The 19,833-nt window shown below is 39.3% G+C and overlaps 1 protein-coding gene across 2 annotated transcripts in view; it reads right to left on the bottom strand.

Annotated features, from left to right (window-relative positions):
* Positions 1 to 299: 299 nt before the first annotated feature.
* Positions 300 to 19,833, bottom strand: part of LOC143276690 (dynactin subunit 1-like) — a 64,993-nt gene continuing 45,459 nt past the window's right edge. For both annotated transcript variants that reach the window (XM_076581331.1, XM_076581337.1), the window contains 7 exons: positions 19,104 to 19,180; positions 15,730 to 15,801; positions 14,890 to 15,045; positions 11,912 to 11,969; positions 8,714 to 8,805; positions 7,666 to 7,761; positions 300 to 6,475 (listed from right to left, as the gene is read on the bottom strand). In XM_076581331.1, the coding sequence (XP_076437446.1) occupies positions 6,338 to 6,475; positions 7,666 to 7,761; positions 8,714 to 8,805; positions 11,912 to 11,969; positions 14,890 to 15,045; positions 15,730 to 15,801; positions 19,104 to 19,180 (689 nt within the window). In that variant the 3' untranslated portion in view covers positions 300 to 6,337. The remainder of the gene's footprint in view (positions 6,476 to 7,665; positions 7,762 to 8,713; positions 8,806 to 11,911; positions 11,970 to 14,889; positions 15,046 to 15,729; positions 15,802 to 19,103; positions 19,181 to 19,833) is intronic.

Genomic DNA, 19,833 nt, shown 5'->3' with positions numbered 1-19,833 from the left:
TAAATGTGCAAGCAGTTATACACTTTTTAGCAATGATTGGCAGAACTAAATGTTTGTTTTCAATGAGATGTTTCAACATTACATCTATCGGTATCTTTTTAGCAATGATTGGCAGAACGAAATGTTTGTTTTCAAGGAGATGTTTCAACATTACAACTACCGGTACTCTGATATCAATTATTTGTTTGTTTGTTCTACCAATTTACCAGACAGTACACAACAAGAACATCACATTAAGATACAGTATCAAATTGGACCATTCAGAACTTAAAAAATACAAAAAAGATGGAAAAAAGACATGAATCCATCATTTCTTTATTTTTGTGGTCATAACTGCATGTACATATAAAGCAATTACAAGTAATCAACACAACAAATTAAGTATTTTGTTCCCAATTCCTCTACTTACCCCTATCCACCATTTACCAAGTACAGTTCGATGCTTTATAAAAGTAAGATGATTTGTTCACTAACTTCTTTAAATATCAATCATTTAACACAGAGAAACAATAAACTGGTTGTCACTATAAAAATAACAGAAACAGAATTTGTTGTCAATATAATAGTCAGGGCCATATTACCATCATATGACCAACTATTTTGATGACAATATTTCCAGAATATGGAGTTAAAGATAATTAGTTCTGTGGAGATAAAAACTGAAGCATATGAATACACCAAACAATACATTTTACAAGTATGTGAAAATATCAACCATCTTGTTACTGATATAGAGATTCAGAGGTTTGTAACTTTGTTTTGTAAATGCAAAATACCAGTGGAAGAATCACTAAAACTGTTCAAACTATATAGGACCATTGTCCCTCATCTCGTAATATCATGAAAATGCTGACATCTGGTATGTTCTGTACAATCCGAACAACAGAGATTATAGGCTCTGGCTGATGTGATTCACCATTTCCTCCTAAATAAATGAAGGTAAAGATTGTCATAAATATGGAAATGACCGAAAAGTGGAAATTATGTCTATTAAATATCATCAACTTCAGCCCAGATTATGTCTGCTCAGTATGATCAACTTTGGTCCCTCAAATCACACAGCTTACTGTTTATATCTTTTTTTGTGTGCATTTCTTAAAGACAACGGTGAAACATGCAGTGAATGTCAGCATCATGTCCATACATCAGGTAATTAACCCCCTGACTGCTGCTCATGAATACACTCCTCCATGAAGAGCTGTCACCTCACTGAGGTAAGACAAGAGGTTACATGTGAGGATGTCAGTCATTGCTCTGTATCTGGGCTTTTTCCTCTTGGGAAAGCATTACTTTTGTTTAAAAAAATCAATTACAATAAATTAATAATTACACAAAAAGTATTAACTGCATTTCAAATTCACACCACACTGATCTCATTTCACCAAAGTTCAGCAGTTATTGGGTTAAGCCAAACCAACAATGTCAAAAAAAAAACAAAAAAAGGCAGAGAAAAAGAAAAAGAAAAAAAAGTTACAACAGAACAATGGAATGAGTGGTTTGGAAGCGAAGTCCCCTGTTGGCCAATGAGAAGGGACAATCAAAATGAACAACACATATCGCACACTTGGCACACTGGCATTCATGCTTTTGACCCTTAGCTTCAAACGCAAATCAAGTGCAAAGAGATCAGGGTTTGAATCCCCATCTTGAAAGTGAACAGAAAGTAACTGTTAATGCATAACATATGTGCTTGTAACTGTTTACTGAGCAAGTATTCCCTTGAGCCAACTTTTTAACTGTTTAATGATATAATGAAGATATTCAATGCACAACTGTTCATTACTCTACACTGCCACCAAAAAGAGCTGCAAGTTTCTTTGAGACTTACAGTGTCATATGGCTTTTGACAATGACTACTGTTAGTACTAAGTAGTTTCCAAGGTATATTCTCAGCATCATAAATCTAGAACCACAGTTGGAAATTCCACACTTCTTTCATAACACCACTTATCTTTTGTATTTCATGATCGCTGCATTACCAATAAGGAAGGTGTAGAGCTGTGAAGAGGAAAAGGAAGTATGACTGTTTACAGAGCCGTATTATATACATGGACAACAATGACATAATGAACAGCCTATGGCTCTTGCAGAGACTCATTTTGTTGACTGATTTGAGTATTAAAAAAAAGGATATGTCATATGTCTACAAGTTATTACTCTGATAACCACATCATCACACTGGAATGGGGGAATTTGAATGATCACGTGTATGAGTTTCCAAAATTACACACTTTTGGAATCAAGCAAATTACATCAAAGTATATTAATCAAGTTTATATTTAATGAATAATCATCTTCACAAAAAAAAAAAAAAAGTTGATAAAGTATCAGACGTTCTTTTTTTTAATACACCCACAGTCACAAACAAGCATTCAAAAATTCTTTCTTGTTCATGTTGGCATATGTCCTCGAAGAAAATGGTAAGAACTTTAAAACATGACCACATACACAAGATCTGAGCAGCAGCATCATGTTCTAAAAGCACCCATTCCACAGGGTATGTTCATCACTTGGAATGTCACCAACAGTTTCATCAAGATAAACTGATGGCTGACAATATAACAAATTAAGTGCTTTCAAACTCACCCAGTTTCAAATTAAAGAGATAATTATGTTTCTTAATATATCCTGTAATTAGTGTGTGTGCTAAAGGTGTTGCATATCATGTACATTGTGGCATATCATGTCTGAGAGTGTGTCAAGGGATCAAGAGAGTTAAAGCTAAAATGAACCCGTTTCAGATTTTTTTTTTTTTTTTTTTTTTTAAAGAGAAAAGAATCAGTCAACAGCAGTTTTGTTTTATCATTCTAATTTCTGTCTTCTTTTATGCACAGATGGTTCGACAAATATACATTCTACATTTTAACTGAATCCACCACCCACCCACCCCCTGCCTCCCCTGAATATTTTTATACTCCCACACAACATACGAACACAGATTGCTAACTTAAGGCAACAGTGCTTTGATACAAAAGCAAGGCAGTATACTCTTTGTACAAGTTTTTTTTTCCTCATGTGCATGCATGTGTTTGTGTGTGTTGAACAGCCATTTAACTGGGTTGACTTGTCGTCTCTGATAATTTACACACTCCTTCAGTGCCCTTCCATTATGACAAGCAAACCTGACTAGAACAAATATGATAAAGAAACCCATTTCATCCGCTCAACATCTCTCTTGCCTCTGCAGATCTGACAATAGCACACCAGTGTGTAACATCACTGATTTCAGAATGCCCTTACTTCTCTGTGAATGTGCGTAAGCATACAGTTCTGCTGGTTACAGGAATAGTAGTCCTGCATTGTGTCATGTTGCCGCACTGTATTATGTCCAGGTATGTTGTGCATATGTGTGTGTTGTGTGGCAGGGGGGACACAGACGGGGGGGTGTGGGTGTAGGGGGGGTGAAGCAGTTTTAGAAAATGACACGCATTCAGCAATATAGATGATGAATTAAAAAAATAAAAAATAAAAAAAAACAACAAAAAAACAATAATAAACTAAAATAAAGTGCCTAGCTGTGAACCTGTAATTTTGATTGTGGAAAAAAATGGCAGAAAAAAATAAGTGCAAATTGCTGATTTTGATTTCCATATGATGCAAACAAGTCAAATGTTTGATGCTTTATCACAAACAACTGAGCTGAACACAATCATTAAATGGTTTGCTTCTTGTACTGATGGTTGTCTTGGAACAGTAGCTTTCAAGATGAAGCCGTATCAGCCCATTATTTCTGTCAATCTGGCCTCTGGATTGCCTTTTAATCCCCAGTCTTTAAACATAATTTGCATTACCGATCACTGATTGTCTTTCAGACAGAGTTTATTGACAACTAATAAAAAACAACAAGAATTCATTGTGATATAAAGTGCGGGCAGTCTTGATAACATCCTTTATTTTGATATTTTACATAGTTCATTGACAAGTTAAAAATACCTGTAGGGGCAGTATTCTATTAAGATATAATACCAGGAATTAGTTGTGATATAAGATAAGAGCAGTCTTCATAACACCCTTTATTTTGATATTTTACAGACATTGTTTACTGATAAGTTAAAAAAAAAAAAACAACAAAAAAAACCAAAAAAAACCAAGAACACACACACACCAGGAATTTGTTGGGATATAGAGTGGGGGCAGTCTTGATTACACCCTTTATTTTGATATTTTCTCTGTTTTGACAAATGAGTCTGATATTAAGTACAAATATAAAAACAAAACTGATTCAAAAACATACTTGTGTTAGACTGGAGGTATTTTCGAGTAAAAAAACAAAGAAAAAAGAAAAGATCAATGGCTGATAAGGTTTTGAACCAACAATTTTGTCTCTGATACAAAACAACGGAAACTGATATCTTTAATCTACATCAAACAGACAATATAACTGCAGCATGATCTTTCTTTCCATCGACGTCAGTTCAAAGAGCTGTGAACAGACCTAACACACAATCTCTTGTGCAACCATGCATTCTGTTAAGCTTAAGACTTACACAATGCAATCATATCATGCTCAGCTCATAAAATTTCGAAATACAGAACTGCTTATATTTTCATCTAAAGTGGTCTGAACAAACCAACAAACGTGGAATAACAGTAAAACAATAAAACAGAAAAATGATAAACTATTTTGTCAGGCATCAAAGTAACACAGCCAGAAGCTTTTATTGTGGTGCAGGAAATAAAATGGTCCATCAAAACATTTTTAAAAAAATGGGAATGTGGCCAACAAAAATCATGAACTTCACAAATAAAAAACACAAAACAAACCCAAACAGTTCTGTTCATACTGGTATATCACAAAGTTTGAGTGCTGGTTTTGTGTACAGGTATGCTGATATGCATACATACTTCAAAACAAAATATCATGATGGAATACACCACATCAAGAAATTCAATGCTGACTTGGTTGCACTTCCAGCTGTCCCAGACCTATGATTTCTTCATCTACGTGCAACCATCCTGTTTTACTGGATCAGTTACAGGTGAACAACTCCCCTTCTCACCTTTTGCAACTCCACGTTTCTCACGCTCTTGATTCCAAGGACCAGACTGTGTCAATGATTTGTAAGACGCTCTTTCAGACTAGAAATGTGATGTACACTGAACCATGAAAAGGTAACAGTTGCGTAGAAAAGATTTATAAACATTTCATCATTGCAAAAGTTGAACACAGCTGACCTTTAAACATGCTGATATTTGTAATGAATAAAGACAAAAAATTTCAAGCACATGTTAAAAGTTACAATGTTCAGATTTGTGTGATATGTGTAAAATGTTAAGTTTGTTTCCCTCAAACCTCTGAAACTTCTATTTCTTTCTACTGCTTGCCTCACAGCAATAAAAGGCAAAGTGCTGAACACAATCGTTTATAATTTCCCTATTCTCCTTTCTAGGTCTGCTGTTCAAATTTTCTGTCTGTCCACTGACACATAACATACACACTTCTTACAAAAGGGCAAAATAAAAGCAGTGTGCATGTTGTCACAGCAACAGAGTTTAAAAAAACAACAAAGAAAGATCAATACTTCACAAGACTGATTTTGGCAAGAATAATAAAGAAATGATTGGACGTAGATTTTGTGAAATTCTTTTTATCTCTCTCTCTCTCTCTCTTTCTCTCTTTCACACGCACACACAACTTTGCTGGTGTATGTGGCAATGGAAGAATTAACTGGAAGATGTGTTCAGTTTTAAGAAAAACAAGTTCTAACCCAAAATATGGACTACTGAAACTTCCATCATGACCTCGTATTGTTGAAATGAGAAACCAAATCAGTGCTGTGTTGAACATTTGTAATCTATTATCTTGTTGACCAAGTGGCTTGTTTCACAACGAGGTTTGAGATGAAAGAGCAGAACCATGCTGTTTATAGCCAAAAATCTAATCCTAATTTACAGAACCGTGGAAAGAAATGACAAAAAAATTATTCTGCTCCTTTCAACTTGTAATTTGAAATTTGCACTTTAAAAAAAAAAGTGTTTTGACTACTGTTAAGCAGATTTTGGTGAGAATTCAAAATGTACAACATGCACCAAAAGAAACACACAATTTTTGCCAAGCAAACGGTATACACATGAACAGCTCATCACTGTCATTCACAAACAACAATAAAGCAATAGCAAAAGAAAAAGACAAAGGAATGATCAAAATGTGTGACCACCTGTTTTCTTGTGTACATTTACTTGCTGGAACAGTCAAAGCTTAAGCAAAGAATTTTTTTCTGAAGCATAGTCATTTTACCGCATACATACATACATGCATCCACAGAACAACAAAATAGGACTCCCATGATATAAGGTATCTTCGTCAGCTCTGAGGATATGTTGTGACTACAAATGATTAGCTTAGAAATCGTGCGTGTATCGTATGCAGCTGGTCGGGCTGAATGTTGACAGGAATGGTGTCCCCTTTCCCGTCATCACACGGCACATGGATCCGGCCCACCTTCACACTCTGGCCGGACTTCTCGTACAGAACCTGCAAACCAAACAGCACTGATAAACAGCGACTCAAACCATCCGCCATGGTTAGCACTGTGGACAGACGACTGGGAGATGTGGGTTTGAATCCCATCCCAGGTGGATTTTTTCGACCAGTGGCCATCTCCTACCCAGAGCTGAGTGTGCTATGGGCTGAAATGGGAAAAGTGGGACCATTCAGTTGAGGGTAATTCACTTCATGGCTGTGTCTTAGGGAGTGTTGCTCAAAGTCCCTGACCAATGCTGCACTTTCTGCACAGAGTTCTCTCACCCTGGTTCACATCAGGATATAGTAAGAAAGTACACCCTTCTCAAAGAGTCCTGAACCTAAATAGACCCAGGCTGCTGCAACGTCATCATTCCCATCATCATTCATCATCATCAATATGCTGAAAACAAAATGTCCAAATTATGGGGGGAAAAAAAGAAGAAAAAACAGTAAGTCAACATAAGAGCACAGTCAAATTTCTGATAATTTTGGTGAACCATTCTACATTTCCTGCAAAGAATGGAACAGCTACTTGCCAATTGCAGACACTGTTATCATATCATAGTCTTGCTGGCTTCCTTGGAACAACATAATAGACCTTACAGAATACAAAATGCGTTCTTTGCAGTGCTTCTCTCAATTTGCAAGCTTTTCTTTGCTCAGTCTAAAAATTACACACTTATTCCATGCTCTATGATGTCAAAGCCTTGATTCCCCTGCTAACCTTTTACCACCTTTCTTTTCTTTCATGTTTGCTCTGTGTTTTGTATTGTCTTTGTTTTTTAATTTCAAAATATCAAATTGTCTTTTGTTTGTTAAAAAAAAAAAAAATTATTGTTCTGTTATTGGCACTGCACATGTCATCTTTGCAAAAAAAAAAAAAAAAAAAAAAAAAAAAAAAGAGAAAGTGACTCAGCAAATGGACAATGGTAATTTTGGGTCAATGTTTTGTTGGTTTTTCTGATCGTGTATTGCTGCTGTATTCTGCTACTCTGTGTGTGAGTGTGTGTGTATGTGTGTGTGTGTGTGCGCTCGCGCGTGTGCGTGTGTGTGTGTGAGTGTGTGTGTATGTGTGTGTGTGTGTGCGCTCGCGCGTGTGCGTGTGTGTGTGTGTGTGTGTGTGTGTGTTGTGTTGTGTTGTGTTGTGCTAGCAACACGATTGGTCTTTCATTTCACACCTGGTCGGGGAGACCACCCACCTTGGCAAACTGCGGTGTGGGGAAGGTGGAGAAATCTGTGCGCACCTGTCCTCCCGTGCGGTTTGCAGCCAGCAGTGTTGTCACCTGGACCTGAAGCTGTTCGGGACAAACACAAAACAGCAAGTAACATCACATGAACGTAGAGAGACACAATTCACAAATAAACAGGAATGACAATTCATTTCTCAATAAATTAATTGTTGCCTCAAACGGCATTGTTGTTTTGCATGTAAACATGTCAGGCACTATCAGGGCTGCAAATATCAATCCCACAGAAGCAAAAAAACAAAAAAACCCACCAAAAACAACAACAACCAAAAACAAAGGAAAATCCTAGAAAAGAAAATGTAGCACAAGTAGTCACATTCATGCATATGAACAAAGAACATGTCTCTCACACTGACTATTTCATCAATTTTTCACCAAAGGATTAAAAAAACAACTAACCTGAACGTAAATGTAATTATACATATATACAACATTGTACATAGTAACAGGCATACAAAACAAAAAACTGCCAATGGGTAACCCAAGGAACAAAAAAAAGAGTCATTATCAAGCCCAGAAAAAGATAATACTGAAGGCTTTTTGGAATAAATACAGGTAAATGTACCAGCATGACATAATAAGAATGGACGAGATAACAGAAAAGGAAAGGAAAAAGCCTGAAACAAATATAGTGACGGAAAAGAGGAAATTTCAAGCACAGAATTTCCAGAAGGTGGGTATACCATTTGGACCAAAAGAGCCCTTGGGGCGGAAAAACAGAAAAAAAAGAAAGAAAAAAAAAAAAAAAGAACTGCATAAAAGATGATATTTTTGGGGCATCACTTCCATTTGTTTGGCACACTGTTTCAGACTGAAAGAGGTCCTTGAAATCCTCACAGGGCATGACACTGAACACACACACACACACACACACACACACACACACACACCATAACAAAGCACTAACACGCACACAAAAATATGCACACAAATCACACACACAGACACCATAACTACGCACACACACACCACACATTTTTCTTGGCCAAGGCCTACTGACCTCAGTGGCCTGTTTCTCCAGTCTGGTCAGCTCGGCTGTCCTGGTCACCAGCTGCTGGGCTGGACTGCTGTGGTCAGTCAGAGGAACGTTGCCTGTAGCAACACAGGGAAATTTATGTTGTCAGTCAGAGGAACGTTGCCTGTAGCAACACAGAAATTTATGTGGTCAGTCAGAGGAACGTTGCCTGTAGCAACACAGAAATTTATGTTGTCAGTCAGAGGAACGTTGCCTGTAGCAACACAGAAATTTATGTGGTCAGTCAGAGGAACGTTGTCTGTAGCAACACAGAGAAATGTATGTGGTCAGTCAGAGGAACGTTGTCTGTAGCAACACAGGGAAATTTATGTGGTCAGTCAGAGGAACGTTGTCTGTAGCAACACAGAGAAATTTATGTGGTCAGTCAGAGGAACGTTGTCTGTAGCAACACAGAGAAATTTATGTGGTCAGTCAGAGGAACGTTGTCTGTAGCAACACAGAGAAATTTATGTGGTCAGTCAGAGGAACGTTGCCTGTAGCAACACAGGGAAATTTATGTTGTCAGTCAGAGGAACGTTGCCTGTAGCAACACAGAAATTTATGTGGTCAGTCAGAGGAACGTTGCCTGTAGCAACACAGAAATTTATGTTGTCAGTCAGAGGAACGTTGCCTGTAGCAACACAGAAATTTATGTGGTCAGTCAGAGGAACGTTGTCTGTAGCAACACAGAGAAATGTATGTGGTCAGTCAGAGGAACGTTGTCTGTAGCAACACAGGGAAATTTATGTGGTCAGTCAGAGGAACGTTGTCTGTAGCAACACAGAGAAATTTATGTGGTCAGTCAGAGGAACGTTGTCTGTAGCAACACAGAGAAATTTATGTGGTCAGTCAGAGGAACGTTGCCTGTAGCAACACAGGGAAATTTATGTGGTCAGTCAGAGGAACGTTGCCTGTAGCAACACAGGGAAATTTATGTTGTCAGTCAGAGGAACGTTGCCTGTAGCAACACAGAAATTTATGTGGTCAGTCAGAGGAACGTTGCCTGTAGCAACACAGAAATTTATGTTGTCAGTCAGAGGAACGCTGCCTGTAGCAACACAGAAATTTATGTGGTCAGTCAGAGGAACGTTGCCTGTAGCAACACAGGGAAATTTATGTTGTCAGTCAGAGGAACGCTGCCTGTAGCAACACAGAAATTTATGTGGTCAGTCAGAGGAACGCTGCCTGTAGCAACACAGACATTATGTGGTCAGTCAGAGGAACGCTGACTGTAGCAACACAGGGAAATTTATGTTGTCAGTCAGAGAATGTTGTCTGTAACAACACAGAGAAATTTATGTGGTCAGTCAGAGGAACGCTGTCTGTAGCAACACAGGGAAATTTATGTAGCAACACAGAGAAATTTATGTGGTCAGTCAGAGGAACGTTGTCTGTAGCAACACAGGGAAATTTATATTGTCAGTCAGAGGAACGCTGCCTGTAGCAACACAGAGAAATTTATGTGGTCAGTCAGAGGAACGTTGTCTGTAGCAACACAGGGAAATTTATGTGGTCAGTCAGAGGAACGCTGCCTGTAGCAACACAGGGAAATTTATGTTGTCAGTCAGAGGAACGTTGTCTGTAGCAACACAGGGAAATTTATGTTGTCAGTCAGAGGAACGCTGCCTGTAGCAACACAGGGAAATTTATGTTGTCAGTCAGAGGAACGTTGCCTGTAGCAACACAGAGAAATTTATGTGGTCAGTCAGAGGAACGCTGCCTGTAGCAACACAGAGAAATTTATGTGGTCAGTCAGAGGAACGTTGCCTGTAGCAACACAGGGAAATTTATGTGGTCAGTCAGAGGAACGCTGCCTGTAGCAACACAGGGAAATTTATGTGGTCAGTCAGAGGAACGCTGCCTGTAGCAACACAGGGAAATTTATGTGGTCAGTCAGAGGAACGTTGCCTGTAGCAACACAGGGAAATTTATGTGGTCAGTCAGAGGAACGCTGCCTGTAGCAACACAGGGAAATTTATGTTGTCAGTCAGAGGAACGCTGCCTGTAGCAACACAGAGAAATTTATGTGGTCAGTCAGAGGAACGTTGTCTGTAGCAACACAGGGAAATTTATGTTGTCAGTGAGAAGAGCATTACGTGTATCAAATCAAATCATGTTGCTTTCAGCCCAGTCAACCTCAATGGGGCCATTTCAAGGTTGAATAACTGTCAGTTCTTTGAGCCAGTTGAAGAGATCACAAAACAATATCTAAAGGTCAATTAAAATGATGCCAGAAAAAACAGTTCATCCATTTCTGGCTCAGTTCACATAAAATTCAAATCAAGTAAAAAATATAGAAAATAACGTAAAAGGACCAATTCACGCACATCTGTTTCAGTCCATGTAAACCACTGCCTATAAAACAGGGACATTTTGTGTGGTCAGTGAGAGGGACACTGCCTATAAAACAGGGACAGTTTGTGAGGTCAGTGAGAAGAGCACTGCTTGTTAAACAGAGACAGTTTATGTGATCAATGAGAGGGGCACTGCCTAAAAAACCGGACAGTTTATGTATGTGATCAATGAGAGGGGCATTGCCTAAAAAAATGGACAGTTTATGTAATCAATGAGAGGGGCATTGCCTAAAAAAACGGACAGTTTATGTGATCAGAGGGACACTGTCTATAAAAAAGGGGACAGTTTATGTGATCAGAGGGACACTGTCTATAAAAAAGGGGACAGTTTATGTGATCAGAGGGACACTGTCTATAAAAAAAGGGGACAGTTTATGTGATCAGAGGGACACTGTCTATAAAAAAAGGGGACAGTTTATGTGATCAGAGGGACACTGTCTATAAAAAAAAGGGACAGTTTATGTGATCAGAGGTACACTGTCTATAAAAAAGGGACAGTTTATGTGATCAGAGGGACACTGTCTATAAAGAAGGGGACAGTTTATGTGATCAGAGGGACACTGTCTATAAAAAAGGGACAGTTTATGTGATCAGAGGGACACTGTCTATAAAAAAAGGGGACAGTTTATGTGATCAGAGGGACACTGTCTATAAAAAAGGGACAGTTTATGTGATCAGAGGGACACTGTCTATAAAAAAGGGGACAGTTTATGTGATCAATGAGAGGGACACTGCCTAATCAAATCATGTTGCTTATTGCCCAGCCAACCACAATGGAGCCATTTCAGGACTGAATACCCATCAGGACTCTTGTCTACAGAATATTTACCTGGTTTTCTCTTAGTGATGTCAACCACTTTGGGACAGGCACTTAACTTGTTGGCTTCCTGTTAAAAACCAAACAAAACAAGTATCATGTCTGGAACATCAAAAAGAGACAGACAATACATGCATCATTCTTCTTAACATTGTTCGTAAGGTTTTGTGCTAAATACAAAAACAAACAAACAAACTCTCAGCACATTTAAATACCACTTTCTGCACAAGTAAAGAAAAAAAGTGTACACATTTATTTTTATTCCGTAACAGATCATACATCTAAATTCATCAATGAAGTCCAGTGTCCAGTGTCTCATATATCCAGGTAATTTTTTCCAACCCTTTAGCTACTAATGTTGACTCACCAATAAAACACTAGTAGTAGATTAAAGAAATAGTTGATTTCATGCTTGAAGTCTTTTCTCTTTGGATTATTGTAAAGCTGGGGTGTTTTGCTCATTGCATTTACATTTCTGTTACTTTCTGTATACTTGCTTGGGATGTTAATTGAGTGACAAACATCATTACTGATGCCTACCACATTCTATTCAGTGACAAGTGATGTTCAGTCATGATCAGTGCACTTAATCATTTAAATAAATATCGATTATCTAAATACACATTGCACCATAATCAAAGACAACAACAAAAACCAACCAAACAAAAAACATCAACTGCAGCATTTAATGTTCTACGCATTCTAACATCATCACTGCAATACATACAGCCAGAAAAAAACATGAAGTAATCTGAAGTTGAATGGTTACTAAACCAAAATTTTCAAACTGACCCTGTGAATAACCACATTCCACTCCAGCTACCGTAAAGTTTGGTCTATTGAGCGCACTGGTATATAAGCCGCACCCACTAAATTTTGGAAAAAATTGAACTTTATACATACATAAGCTGCACTGGTTTATAAGCCGCACTTATTTCCGGTACCAGAACACATACTGATACTAAGAAAAGCTGTCGATACTGTAGGTTATGAAATAAACACAAGCGGGAACAACAAAATGAAAAGCAAGCGAAAATACTGCTAGTGCCACAAAAAAATAAGAAATAAACACAACGAAAATAAGATCCATAATTTAGGGATAGTCACATTTATTCAATGTCATCCTGCTCACTGAATCCACTAAAATCTTCATCTTCAGTGTCCGAGTTGATTAGAACCAGCACAGCTTCCTCCGCCATCTTATCACTGACTTAGCCTCGCTTTCACTTCATGAAGGCGGAGGTTGCTGCTGGTTCGTCGCTTGCACTGTCGTCTGCTAGGCTGATCGCCTTCAATTTGAAGGCTGCATCATAGGCATAACGTCGTGTTTTCGGCATGATGAGGGTGTACGCTTGAGCAGAATAGAACTGAATGCTGATCTGAAGGCTTTAATGTGTGCGGATTTGATTTATAAAATGTGAAAAGTTAGCACACTATCCTGAAGCTCATCCAAAAATTCATGGACAGAAATCATGATTTTGGTGAGTTGAAGGGCAGCTAAGAATAGACGAGAACGTGACACTCCCGGGATCGTTAAAATCCGCAAATAAGCCGCATCACTGTATAAGCCGCAGAGGATGAAGCTGGGGTAAAAAGTCGTGGCTTATAGACCGAACTTTACGGTAAGTTCTTTTGTTGGTTGTTTTTGTTTTTTTGTTGCCCCATCTTCTGCATTGTTTCAGTGGCATTACTCCAATGCTGCTCATTCTGGCTCCCCCAAACACAGCTACTCCCAGGTTTGTCTACTACAGTCTCAGTGCCAGCAGGCCACAGGGAAAACACAGCCACTCCCAGCTTTGTCTACTACAGTCTCCGTGCCAGCAGGCCACAGGGAAAACACAGCCACTCACAGCTTTGTCTACTACAGTCTCCGTGCCAGCAGGCCACAGGGAAAACAGCCACTCCCAGCTTTGTCCACTGCAGTCTCAGTGCCAGCAGGCCACAGGGAAAACACAGCCACTCCTAGATTTGTCTACCACAGTCTCAGTGCCAGCAGGCCACAGGGAAAACAGCCACTCCCAGCTTTGTCTACCACAGTCTGTCTCAGTGCCAGCAGGCCACAGGGAAAACAGCCACTCCCAGCTTTGTCTACTACAGTCTCTGTGCCAGCAGGCCACAGGGAAACACAGCCACTCCCAGCTTTGTCTACTACAGTCTCAGTGCCAGCAGGTCACAGGGAAAACACAGCCACTCCCAGCTTTGTCTACTACAGTCTCCGTGCCAGCAGACCACAGGGAAACACAGCCACTCACAGCTTTGTCTACTACAGTCTCCGTGCCAGCAGACCACAGGGAAACACAGCCACTCACAGCTTTGTCTACTACAGTCTCCGTGCCAGCAGGCCACAGGGAAACACAGCCACTCCCAGCTTTGTCTACTACAGTCTCAGTGCCACAGGGAAAACACAGCCACTCCCAGCTTTGTCTACTACAGTCTCAGTGCCAGCAGGCCACAGGGAAAACACAGCCACTCCCAGCTTTGTCTACCACAGTCTGTCTCAGTGCCAGCAGGCCACAGGGAAAACACGGCCACTCCCAGCTTTGTCTACTAGTCTCCATGCCAGCAGGCCACAGGGAACACAGCCACTCCCAGGTTTGTCTACTACAGTCTCAGTGCCAGCAGGCCACAGGGAAACACAGCCACTCCCAGCTTTGTCTACCACAGTCTGTCTCAGTGCCAGCAGGCCACAGGGAAACACAGCCACTCCCAGCTTTGTCTACTACAGTCTCCGTGCCAGCAGGCCACAGGGAAAACAGCCACTCCCAGGTTTGTCCACTGCAGTCTCAGTGCCAGCAGACCACAGGGAAAACACAGCCACTCCTAGATTTGTCTACCACAGTCTGTCTCAGTGCCAGCAGGCCACAGGGAAACACAGCCACTCACAGCTTTGTCTACTACAGTCTCCGTGCCAGCAGGCCACAGGGATCTACCAATGACAGACTGCCAGGAAGCCACACCCCAGAGGAGACCACGCACTCCAGCCAACTTACCGTCAGGAGTTTTCTGGTCCTGCCAGCCAGTGTGCTGAGGTCCGTCTTGCCAGCGACATTTTCTGGCACCTCAGGCAGAGCGACGTGACCTGTGGGACTTCTCAGCCCTACTGGCTTCTGTGGCACTCTCAGTGGTGCTAGTTTGGACAGCTGGTTCTGCAACAGTGGGTGTGTCATTGTCCTGCATAAACTGGTTCTGTAAAGGTGGCTGTGTGTCATTGCTATGCATAAGCTGGTTCTGTGACAGCGGATATGTCATTGTCATGCATAAATTCATTCTGCAACAGTGGGTGTGTCATTATCATGTATACATTGCTTCTGCCAACAATGGCTGTGCCATTGTCATGCATATAAATTGGTTCTGCAACAGATGTTGTGACATTGTCATGCATAAATTGGTTCTGCAACAGATGTTGTGACATTGTCATGCATAAATTGGTTCTGCAACAGTGATGTGTCATTGTCATGTATAAATTGGTTCTGCAACAGATGTTGTGTCATTGTCATGCATAAATTGGTTCTGCAACAGTGAATGTGTCATTCCTATTATGAATAAATTAGTTATGCAACAGTGAATGTGTCATTCTTATCATGCATGAAATTGTGTGGAATTTGTAAAAAAAAACCCAAAAAACACACCAGAATCTGAATCTGAATGAATGTGTCTACACCACCAAGTGTACCAGGATCACAAGGTGTATTTGGGGAGATAGTACATAAAAATAATACAATACAAATTAAAACAATATATGTATCAAAATGTAAATACAGAAGGAATTTACTCATCCCCTTCTCCCACCACACTGTCCTTTCCACCTGGATCTGCTGTGTCCTGCTCACCTTCATCTTGTCTCCCTTCAGGCGGACGTTCTCCCTTTTTACAAACAGCAGGGCTTCTTTCAGAGACTCCATCTATCGCACACAAAAGCAAAATACACCATGCTTAATCCACTTCTTTCAGAGACTCCATCTATAGTACAAAAAAACAAAATACACTATACTTAATCCGCTTCTTTCAGAGACTCCATCTATCGCACACAAAAACAAAATACACCATACTTAATCCACTTCTTTCAGAGACTCCATCTATCGTACAAAAAAACAAAATACACCATACTTAATTCACTTCTTTCAGAGACTCCATCTATCGTACAAAAAAACAAAATACACCATACTTAATAACAAAATACACCACACTTAATTCACTTCTTTCAGAGACTCCATCTATCGTACAAAAAAACAAAATACACCATATTTAATTCACTTCTTTCAGAGACTCCATCTATCGTACAAAAAAACAAAATACACCATACTTAATCCACTTCTTTCAGAGACTACATCTATTGTACAAAAAAACAAAATACACCATATTTAATTCACTTCTTTCAGAGACTCCATCCATCGTACAAAAAAACAAAATACACCATACTTAATCCACTTCTTTCAGAGACTCCATCTATCGTACAAAAAAACAAAATACACCATACTTAATCCACTTCTTTCAGAGACTCCATCTATCGTACAAAAAAAACAAATCCACTTCTTTCAGAGACTCCATCTATCGTACAAAAAAACAAAATACACCATAATTCACTTCTTTCAGAGACTCCATCTATCGTACAAAAAAACAAAATACACCATACTTAATCCACTTCTTTCAGAGACTACATCTATTGTACAAAAAAACAAAATACACCATACTTAATCCACTTCTTTCAGAGACTCCATCTATTGTACAAAAAAACAAAATACACCATACTTAATCCACTTCTTTCAGAGACTACATCTATTGTACAAAAAAACAAAATACACCATACTTAATCCACTTCTTTCAGAGACTCCATCTATCGTACAAAAAAACAAAATACACCATAATTCACTTCTTTCAGAGACTCCATCTATCGTACAAAAAAACAAAATACACCATACTTAATCCACTTCTTTCAGAGACTCCATCTATCGTACAAAAAAACAAAATACACCATACTTAATCCACTTCTTTCAGAGACTCCATCTATCGTACAAAAAAACAAAATACACCATACTTAATCCACTTCTTTCAGAGACTCCATCTTTCGTACAAAAAACCAAAATACACCATACTTAATCCACTTCTTTCACCACCTAGTTTCTGTGTGAAAAACACTCCCCAACACCAGATATGTTAAACTTGACGCTCTTAGTCACATGATTTGGTTCATGATAAAATAACACAGTGGACTTGTTCACTTCAAACTCGGTCAAGGGGAGAACAGTCAGTTTCAGTTTCAGTAGTTCAAGGAGGCGTCACTGTGTTCGGACAAATCCATATATGTTACACCACATCTGCCAAGCAGATGCCTGACCAGCAGCGTAACCCAACGCGCTTAGTCAGGCCTTGAGAAAAAAAAAAACCCAAAAAAAAAGTAAATAAATAATAGATAAATACATAAAAAAGAACTACTACTACTAATAATAATATGTATGAGGCGCAAAAACTTGATGAAGTCAACTATAAGCATACAAAAAATATATATATATATATAAAAAATTAAAAAAGAACAGTCAATATCCTGTTGTGTGGGAAAGTTGGCTGCAGCTGTCAAGCTCTGTGACTATGTGAAGAACAGTCAATTCAACACAACCCCTCAATATCGACTAACGCAGCCTGTGTTGGCAAAAGAGTTCATCTCCATTGAGAGAAATTAATTTGTGCTGTAAAACACAAAAACCATACACGATAATCACAATCATTTGTTATATGTACGTAAAAGACAAGACTGCTCAAAACAGGTGAAAAAGCAGAAGACATACACCAAGACAAATGAATGTGATTGTTTACCACCGTGTACTTGTGAATGGAGTAAAGACAAGTTAAAAAACAAAAAAAGAAGAAGCAAAGAAAAGAAGACACACCACAGCAAATAGCCCCTGTTGAAGAGCCACATATGCACAGTCATCATCTCCAGCCTATGTCAAACCATACTGTTTTCATAGCTATCTAGTTTTTTTTATGCTTTTTTCTTTTGTTTTCATGAGCTGTGATGCCTACGTTCAACCAAAGCACCCAAAACTACAGTTATACAGAAATATCACCTGCAGTTTCTTGTTATACCAAGTATGTATTTTGGTGCTTTTTCTTGTGTTTCATAGGCTGCTATTCCCACATTCAACCAAAAGCACCCCAAACTAAAATTATACAGAAATATTATCTGCAGTCATACCAAACAGCTCAAGAACTGACTTGGTGGTAAGAAACCTCCATCCTGGTCTTGTCTGCTGCTAATGATTATAGTGGGTTGTTCTCCACGGAGATGACAAGAGTGAGGTGCTGTGAACACTACACACTGCAGTAAGTGAGGTGCTGTGAACACTACACACTGCAGTAAGTGAGGTGTGAACACTACACACTGCAGTAAGTGAGGTGCTGTGAACACTACACACTGCAGTAAGTGAGGTGCTGTGAACACTACACACTGCAGTAAGTGAGGTGCTGTGAACACTATACACTGCAGTAAGTGAGGTGCTGTGAACACTATACACTGCAGTAAGTGAGGTGCTGTGAACACTACACACTGCAGTAAGTGAGGTGCTGTGAACACTACACACTGCAGTAAGCGAGGTGCTGTGAACACTATACACTGCAGTAAGTGAGGTGCTGTGAACACTATACACTGCAGTAAGTGAGGTGCTGTGAACACTACACACTGCAGTAAGTGAGGTGCTGTGAACACTATACACTGCAGTAAGTGAGGTGCTGTGAACACTACACACTGCAGTAAGTGAGGTGCTGTGAACACTATACACTGCAGTAAGTGAGGTGCTGTGAACACTATATACTGCAGTAAGTGAGGTGCTGTGAACACTATATACTGCAGTGAGGTGCTGTGAACACTACACACTGCAGTAAGTGAGGTGCTGTGAACACTACACACTGCAGTAAGTGAGGTGCTGTGAACACTATACACTGCAGTAAGTGAGGTGCTGTGAACACTATACACTGCAGTAAGTGAGGTGCTGTGAACACTATACACTGCAGTAAGCGAGGTGCTGTGAACACTATACACTGCAGTAACTGCACAATCGACTGTGGGTTGCTAATAATCACTGCCAGTTTATTATCCACAAAGATGACTGACAGACCTGAAACGTTATACTTGAAAAGCGCTTAGAGCTTGCTTCTGCATGTATTACAGCGTTAAATAAAAATAAACCATTATCATTATTGTCATCACCTGCTGCACCAGTTGTGGGGATTCCACCAGACTGGTGTTGCTGCCAGACACGCTGCCCCCAGGACTGACTGGAGCACCTGACACAGGTAAGAAAAAGGAAATAGTTCATTTCATGTAGTCACGAAGGAATGCACATTACTAATGTAAGCATGTTTTTAAAAATAAAAAAAATAATCATAAGCCATTCAATGACCATGCAGAATTTGAACCCACCTGGATCCAGGAGTATGGATGTGGTATCAACATTATCTATGAAAACACATGAAACATAAAAAATAGAAAAGAAGTTGTCCCGGTATAGAAAAATGTGGCAAGAAAAAAAGAAAAAGAAAAAAAAGAGGAAAAAATAAAGGAGAACAAAAGACATCACTATTAAATCTTAGACGTACTGAATTCTCTGCCAGCTGGTGTTATTACAAAAATATGTCCACAGAAAACTCCCGATTCCATTAGTTTCTGTTTTGGATCTTTGTTTCAGTTATCAAAAGCAAAAACTTTCAAGGAATAAGCATATATATTGCTTTATGTATACTGTTTGTGCTTGCATATTTAACTTGGATGTGGATTCTGACTACAGTAAACAGAATATTATAACAAACGTTAATTTCATTTGCAAATGACCTGAATGTACTCTTACGTCTTTTTCCTACAGTACTACCACTGATGACCTGAATGTACTCTTACGTCTTTTTCCTACAGTACTACCACTGATGACCTGAATGTACTCTTA

Source organism: Babylonia areolata, chromosome 2, assembly GCF_041734735.1.
Source record: "Babylonia areolata isolate BAREFJ2019XMU chromosome 2, ASM4173473v1, whole genome shotgun sequence".
Lineage (NCBI taxonomy): Eukaryota > Metazoa > Mollusca > Gastropoda > Neogastropoda > Buccinidae > Babylonia > Babylonia areolata.
The sequence above is the reverse complement of the archived record's forward strand: the minus strand, read 5'-3'. Positions and strand labels throughout refer to the sequence as shown.